A 9,152-nucleotide genomic window follows, 5' to 3' on the forward strand; every position below is an offset into this window, starting at 1 on the left:
CTTTTGATGTATTTTGTATTCTATGTCATTCTATAATTTTAGTATATAAAAATTAAAAAGAGAAAAAAAAAATCTTAATTGAGAATTCCTTGAGCAATATTTTCGTCGTTTATTGTTTCCCGGATGGGAATATCGAAGATTGGCACGGTCAAACTCGCAATTTTATCTCGCACACCAAGAACGACGGTAGACCGGTGATCGTACCTTCCAATTTGCGTAATCGTTCTCTCGAAATAAGAATCGTTTAAGGATATTAGTGGCAAGAAGGTAATAGGAAACGTGATCGTGCAGATATATATGTAATAAGTGAAACAATAAAACTGTTTGTCTTCATTTGCAATAATTAAAAAGAAAGAAGAAGAAAAGAAACATTTGGTATATCCGAAATCACATCAAAATCAAGTTTCATAAACATACCCATCTATTACCATTTCTTTACAAAAATTTCTTGAGATTATTTTCGTGGTTTTAGATTAAAAAAAAATAGAAAATAGGAAATAAACACATTCGCAAATAAAGAACGACTAATTTCATATTGGAAGAAAAGAAGAAAAGAAGTTGACGTGTACCCGTGTTCGTTAAATTTCCAGGTACACCTAAGATCACACTTGATAATGAACGGCGTGTGTGTACGATGGCGAGGATGGATCGACCTTGATAGATTAGACGGTGTTGGTTGTTTGGAATACGACGAGGAACTAGCTGCTGAGGAGGATGCTCATCTTCGCAATCAGCTGGAAGTTTACAGTCGGCGTGGTCGAGATATGCACGAGAAGGCTTATAGGAGTGGAGCTGCTCAACCTCCTCATCTTAATCATCACCACCTTCATCATCATCAGGGACATCATGTGACTGGCACAGGAGGTACAGGTACCACTAGTGCCGGGATCGAGCCTCATATGACGCATCGACAAGATCCAGAAATGGAGGTCAGACTGAGAGCGTACTGAGACTCAACGTCTCAGAAATGAATGTGTCAAGGATACAGTGATAAACTGGATGAGTGATATCGTTAGTTGGCTATATTCGTAATAGTACGAGTCTTTAACTATCTAAGGGATTCATAATTAATCAATGATGATTTATAATCAATCAATGATGATCGTCAAAGGTCCTTTCATCCATAATAAATGTAAAAATGAGATCTTTTAGGTGATAAAATTAAATTAGATGTATTTTGTATATATTATATATACACTATATATCTATGTATGTCTAAGAGAAATATTAACGAAATTGTCAGCGAATCGTTTGTTCGTTCGGACTTTTGATTTTACATTAGGATTTTATATAGATTTTCAATAATATTTTATAAATAATCCACCATACGTTTGTGGTATATTTCTTTTTGCTTATACAGCTTTTTGAAATGTTGTGATGATACGTTTTTATGTTCAGATTTTATGCGTTGAAATCTACGAATGCCGTCAGGATATGTATGCGACTGAAACGACAATTATTTTGTATCCAACACTTTAATCGTGCGTATGTAGTTTAACAATATGATTTATAAACACATAACGACCTTTCTAAATCTATGATGAGTGTATTCTTGATACCGACGATGAACGTGGCCTATGCAAAAATACAAAGTAGTAGGCTTCTCGGAAAAGAAGAAGGAAAAGGAAAGTCGCGATTGCATTGCGTCAGAGGCTACGTTCGACTATGAAATACATGAATCACGATTATATCCACTCGTATATTCCCAACTTCCCGATGAATCATCATCGTGCATTTTATTTTATTCATTTTATTGGCTCAGCACTACGCTTGTTGGAAATTTTTCTTTTTATTTAGTTTCTCCTTTTTTGTTATCTTGTACATATTTGTAAAGAGTTTAAATATAAGTTTCGATGAAATATAATTATCATTGAATTACAAAATTCCTACCGAATATATATGTGTGATACTCTGTGTGAACGCAACAAAATAAGATACAAACATATATCTTAATACAGGTTGACGTAGAGACTGTTTCAATAGACAAGCAAGGCAATAACGTGCGAAATTTCTTTGATGGAACAGTAATTAAGTGGGCTTGATGTTGTAAAACGATAATGTACACGTAGGAATTCTTATAAGAAGAAACCCTACAGATTCCGGATAGTCGATACCAGTTAGGGAACAAGAAAATACGAAACTTCCCACGAGATCGTTCTATGTTTACGAAAGTATATTCATGGAAGACAAAGAAGAAGAAGAAGAAGAAGAAGTAGAAGTAGAAGTAGAAGTAGAAGAAGAAAAGAAAAATAAGAATAAGAAAAGTTTGTTGAGTTTGTTGGAATTACCTTGACACGTTTTGACGACTTTATATGCCCATGTCAAGAAGGTCTTTTCAAAAAATTTTTATCGTAAAACAGCCACTCTCCTTCTTAACTTCCTGTGGTCTGTAGATAAACACCATATCGTTATACTCGTATATTTTACAAAAACGAACTATGTATATAGATACTACTTCATTACGTTGTTAAAGAACGTGCTCGATATAAGAAAGACTGATAAATGGTAATGATCTAAATTTCAGCTAGTAACGAGAAAACGTGAAGATTTGATAATATTTCTTCGCTGCATATATAATTATTAAAAAATAATGAAATATTTAATATTTTATACAATTTAAAATAGATTCATTTGCTTAGAGTACGATATAAATATTATGTTTTATAAGGAAAAAAGATCAATGAAATGACATTTCATTTTGATGTCTTCCGTATAGCAAACGAACGGCATAGGAATTTCATAAGACTTTAAGTTAGCCGAGATTGGAACGTTTAGTGCTAACGTTTTGTATTTGTAGCAAACAGTGCTATTATCCGTAGGGGGTAAGGGATGAAAAATCCGCCACCCGCGGTGTTAGCCCTGTAGCTACTCGTCGCATCTGCCTTCGATTTATTTCCAATCGTAATTGATGACTCTTGCCCCCAGGGCCTTTCGAGTTCTAGCAAAATAACTCTGATTCTTTCTTGAAGTAGGTATAGAAAAGAGAGGAGAGGAGAGGAGAAGAAGAGACCGATGAAAAATCAATCATCGATCAGCATTCGACAAAATTGGAATCTTACCGAGAATAATAAATTATCTTAATCTTATGTTCGAACGTGAAAATTAATGTTTCATCGTAGAAACATCATATTATTCATAATAATGACATTTGTTTGACAAGAGCATAATGAAAGCTTAGAAAGATAGCTTTACTCGAACTTTTATTAATATCTCACAAACTTATTTTTTGTAGGATTCTTCTATTTTCACGTTTATACACATACAAACATTCTTCACGCGTATTTGGACAGGAGAAGTCAAGGAAAAGAGGCGTAATAACATCTGTTCGACGTTATTTTCTTTCGCTCCCTTTATCTTTCCTATTTTTTCTCCGATCTTCACAATTCTCTACTTGAACATTTTAAAAGATCGTCTTTGGAAAGGACTCGAACAGAGGGAGCTGATACTTATAGTTACTGCCATGTACAAAATAGGGAAACAGGATGTTGGAGAGGTGGGGTAACCAACCTGAAGAGACGAGAAAAAAGATAGCGAAGGATCTATAATCCCTTGATGATACATCGCAGGTTGGAGATTACGTAAATCGCTCCCTTCCTGTTACCTACGTGCTGGCTATGAAAAGGATCGAGATTATCCTTGAATTACATTTTTCTGAGATCCAAAAAAATTCTTATATATCTATTACGTTCCTTGTATCAACAGAATTATCAAAGTATTATTAAAGACATAGTCCTTCATAGTTATTCATTTATTAGTACCTATAAATATATTTTCTTTATTTTTCCTTATTTAAATATTTGTTGTTCTGTAAATAACAACGCAAAGAAAATTATATTCCTGATTTTAAGAAGCGTCGATTTATCATTAATTTTGTTGACTATACACATGCACGTGAACACGTTCGTAAGCACAATACCAAAGCACATAGGAGGGCTCTCGTTGTCCCGTTGAGTTCTGTGTGCCAACAAGCTAAATGCGTTTCACGGATGGCCGCCTTCGCTCAATGTAGACTCTACCGGTTGGATTCAACATGTACGTCTACTCACGAAAACTGTTCGATCGAGTAGGAATGGATAAAATTCGAATGTTCGTTAGAAATCGTTTGTGCCTCGAAATTTTTTACGAACGTACATATATGTAACATATATATAACAGAAATTTCAAATATGCTATATTCTGTCGAAAGACAAACATTTATTTCGTGTAATTATTTCGAGTAGATGAGAAGTGGAAAGTAATTACAATTCAACTAAATGATCGCGAGCATTGTGCGTGCGAGAAGCACCTGTGTATCCGATAGTATAATTTACGAATGTAACAGCTCGGCAATTAGGTAATAAATAGTAAGAGAGGACCGTTCACCCCTGTCTTTTTTTTCCTTTCGTTACGTCGACGAGCACTCGTTCGAATAGTCAGGGAGAGTGAATTAATAAAACGACCCTATAGCTCTGCACGCCTCACAGATGTGCGTTCCTTGAAGGGCTATTTCTTTTATTTTATTACAAATGGTTAATGGAATAGTTTGCATACTTTGACTTATCAGTCGACAAAGAATATTGCATTCCTTCCGACGAGTTTAACATTTTTGCTTCGCAAGTTTATTAGCATTGAATTTCTAAACCTGAATAGATATATATATAAAAAAAAAAGAATGATAATAAATGGCTATAACTTTTATTATTTTATTATTGAGGATAATTAAACATTAGTTTATCTTCTTTTCATATTTTGTAAATTGAAATACATAAAAACACAAAGAAATATGTAGATATACTTCTTCAAACAAGATACGACTCCAATTCGGATATTTAAATTCGAAGTCCCGCCCCCGTTAAATGCAAAACAACTGTAGCATTGCTAGGAAAAACCATAAATCACGATAAGCGTGCACGTGCTACCCTTTGCTCGTACATAACCAAAAGAAATCTATTAACGTTCTAACTGTTATTAACGTTCATCGTTTTTTCAATAGATAAATAGATAAGGCAGACGTTCGAATAAGGTAACAAAATTACAACGAATATTATGTCTCGAATTTACAAATTGAAATTTACAACATGAAAATTTGGGATCATATAACATCGGCTATATCTATTCAACGAAAAAAAATGTGAGATCATTTTTTCCGAAATATTCATGAAGAAAATATTCGAATAGGAAAGAGGAGAAATAAAAAAAGAGAAAGAGATCAGTACAATGTTAGAGGATATGAATATTCGAATCTGCAGGACACGTGCCGTTCGTCGAATCGGTATTCAGGGCAGCAGGGGGTGGCTGGGGCACATTGGTAAGGTTCTCACTGTCAACGGTCCCTGGCCGACCTTTGCGCTCGGTGTCGCAACAGCTTCAGTCATATACTAAACCCTCGGTAATTGCCAGCATCACGGGGGATCAGCGACGATCGCAGGAGGACAAGAAGGAGGCCACGCGACTTCACGATTTCGCGCGAGAGCATGTTTAATTACACGTCATGTATGTGAGTGTAGAGACATCGACGACATCTCTATTATTCTATGTCGTCTATAGTTCTCTCTAGTACGGCCTTTATACCATCTCCTATCCTCGTATTTTCATTCTTAGCGAACAAACTTTGAGCAACGACGTTGGGTGCCAGTATTGAGTAGTATTTTATTCGATGCGAGTTAAGGAAAGACAATGTGTGTGAGACATATGCGATGACGAGACAAAACGATAGGTCGTTAAGTCGATAAAACATTATTTGGCCATGTCATCACAACTTGACCTATCTGATGAATTAAGTACATTTTAAAAACAAATGGTTTTGAATATCTTTAGCACGTATCTAATCGATATGTTATGAGAAGGTTGTTTTTATAAGTGATCGATTATTTCTAAAAGGAGAAAATGAAACGAGGGTGATAACCAGTATAATCATGGCCCCATGTTTGAAATAATTGATCAGTCAACGATCTGAATGAAAAGTCGAAAAGTCATAGGTGCTCTGACACATAAATGGGCAGAGTTTGGAAGAAAGCAACTCAGGTATAGCCTGATATATACGCTCGTATCGCATTACGAGGGTTTCTCTGTCTGATCGAGCGACACAAAGTCCAGCTCCACCGTTGAAAAAGGAGCACTAGGTTTTTCGTCGGTACTCCTGATGACCGGCTGTCAATACGAGCTCAGACTTCCCTTCCGGAATGAATGAAACGCTTTGGCAGTTCGTTTACAGGCGGGGGCGGTGAGCAGTATTATGTTCCATTCGTTCTTCTCATTCCACGTATAGATATATACGGGAGGGTCAATATTATACGAGCGATTGAGCGTATCCCCGGTTTTTCTGTTTACGTTTCTACTCCCGCACACTGTAAGCTAGCAGGTCTTGAAAATTAGTGCCAATTAGATTCGTATGGCGATTTCTATTCGGCCTTTTTGTTAACAACTTGCTCGACAAGTTGTTAAGAAGGTATTGCGTGTTGTTTATTATCGTACATTACTTTTTTTAATTTATTCTTCAAAAATTTCATAGTTATATAATTTCATCGTTAATAGAGGGTGATAAAAAAATGACAATAGGATGATTTACTTTACCGTTACTATGATTTATTTGTGGCTATCAAAAAATTATAATATAAACTTATAGTATTAAATTATGCTAATATAACTATATTATATACTAATTGTATTTATAACTTTTATAATTAGTGAAAATTTATTTTCAGAAATGAATTAATAATTTAAAAGAAAAACAAATATAATTTAATTAAATTAAATAAAATTTTTAAAATACAAATATATGAAAATAATTGTTCAAAATTGCATTAAATGAAATATTGTATGTTTCTCAAATGCATATGGAAAATAAGGAAAAGTATTTCTATATTAAAACAACACCGTTGTACAATAAAAAGCGACAAAGCAAGGTTCTCGAAGCATGTAACTTTAGAACGTATGTCGTTTCACACTGACTGCATATACGGCAGATCGAGTTATCGCAAGTCCAATCGTGCGCAATCTAATCCGATCAATCGTAGGCTATCCATTACCGTAATCCACTTTACGTTGCTCTTATTCACAGGGTAAGGGTGTGAACAACAAGAAACTATATGCAAATCGTTGCAAACACAAAAAAATGTCAGTTTCGATCGAAATTTCATTTCAACTCATAATCAAATGAAACAATTTATATCTATAAAACGAAAGAAATATCAAGGTCAAAATCGTTTCAAACGAACTCTAATAACAGTCATCGATTTCTTAATCGGTCTCACAATTTTTATTCGTTTAAAGTTTTCACGATGTGAACACGTAAACGTAGTATTGTCACGTGACATTGATTTGACGTAATTGGCACCAGGAAGGAGACGGACGGGGCAGAAATGATTGGGATAAGCCGGTATAAGCTGGGATAAGCAGACCGTGGATTTGCTGCTAAGCGAGGGTCGCCAGAATTTCGACGTACTTTTCTAACGGAAGGGAGTTCCTCGATTGTTTAGCTTGATCCGGGCCGAATCTTCCAATACGTCTTTGGATTTTATTCCAAACTATCTGCTTATCAAGTGATAATGTTCATGTGTTCGTAAAATACTAAAAATAAAGTAAATTTCAAATTTGTTAAGTATCTAGATATTGAATGATATTTTAGAATTGAGACAATCTTTACGAAGCTTCGAAAATTTATTTTAAATAAAAAAATATATTTTAGATGCAAACACATCATAGAGTCGTTTATTTCAAAAGTGTACTAGTTGAATAGTGTAAGAAAGACTTAAATCTTCCATTAATCTAATGTTACTTCGACCGACAAAAGAGAAGGGAACGAAAAGAAGACGAAGAATAAGAGATAATGTACTTCGATGATGCGTAGAACTTCTGTTCGTAGGCGTTCAAATATACCATACAACGAGTGGGTTTCGATGTAATGCGAACATCAAACACTCAGTAAACCCGAGATTCCGCGTTAGCCTGTGAGAACGGACACCTGAATACGCGAGCTAGAATCCGCTTTAAGCTTGGTAGATTTCCTACTTTCAAATCGCAATACGTTTCAAGTCTTTCGGCACATATGTAGTTATATACAAAGAATAATTATATGTAACGAGAAATAAAAAAGAAAATAATAGATCTTATATTTTCATTCGAAATTACATATCGATATAAAGAATGTATAATGTGAAATTTTATATTATAATTTACACGAATATAGCTAATATTTAAAAGATATTAAATTTCGTATATGAAATAATAATTAATTTTGTATAAAAAAAAAATGAAATTATACAGATATATGAAAGTGTGACATAAAAGTTATATGGGATTATAGAAGATTAAACAAAAGAAGAAACAAGTGCAAACTCGTACTTACATATGTACGATATTATTTAGCGTGAATTCATAAATCTTTGATTTTAATTTCACCGTCAATAAAGACAGCGAGTCGGATAGGAAGATCGATCAAGAGTGACATACGCAAAGCGTTATGCGTTATATTCTTTTGTCCAGAAAGGGTGCTGTCGGGCTACACGTGTGATTTCACGGATCTTTATCGAGTCGCGAACTCGATATACTACTACCCTATTCTGCGTTCGCAAAAGGGAAGAGCGTAAAATTTGAATAAATGTGCATGGACAGGAATCGTCAGTTATGCTGAATCAGTTGACATACTAATCAAGATAGGACATTACCACCTGAACATATGAACATACGAATGAATAATTGTTATCTTTAAATATGTTCTCATCTCAATTAAATCTGGTTTTCAAAATAAAATAAACAAATTCGAGGTTAGGATAACATAGATACTATTGCAAAATAAAAATTATTTCAAATTACTATTATATCTCTGGTAAGAATGAGCAATGGAATACTTTACGCCTTCGTAATGAAATCATGTGAAAAATTTCCGATCCTTTCACTTTTCACAAAGACATAACGGTTCGTCAGCTGGCCGTACCTGAACCTAAAAAGGGTTGAGCAATCACTTGGAAAAATAGTAGAACCAATTGGAAATAAAATAAATGATCTTTCTTGTCGTTGATCTTTTTTCAACGATTAATTCTTTAAATTCGTGCATCGAGTAACGTCTACGTATCTACAGAAAAAAAAACAATTATCGTTCGAGTTAAGTTAATAAGTTCTTTGACGAACGTAATTAGAAACGTTGTGAAGATTTTATTCACAATCTTCTCGAT

The 9,152-nt window shown here is 34.3% G+C and overlaps 1 protein-coding gene across 1 annotated transcript in view; it reads left to right on the forward strand.

Annotated features, from left to right (window-relative positions):
* LOC124947763 (protein big brother-like) overlaps positions 1-4,361 on the forward strand; it is a 9,752-nt gene extending 5,391 nt beyond the window's left edge. Inside the window, exon 3 of the mRNA XM_047490366.1 lies at positions 591-4,361. Within this exon, the coding sequence (XP_047346322.1) occupies positions 591-950 (360 nt within the window). The 3' untranslated portion in view covers positions 951-4,361. The remainder of the gene's footprint in view (positions 1-590) is intronic.
* The last annotated feature ends 4,791 nt before the right edge of the window (positions 4,362-9,152 follow it).

The sequence above is a fragment of the Vespa velutina genome, chromosome 3, assembly GCF_912470025.1.
Source record: "Vespa velutina chromosome 3, iVesVel2.1, whole genome shotgun sequence".
Taxonomy (NCBI): domain Eukaryota; kingdom Metazoa; phylum Arthropoda; class Insecta; order Hymenoptera; family Vespidae; genus Vespa; species Vespa velutina.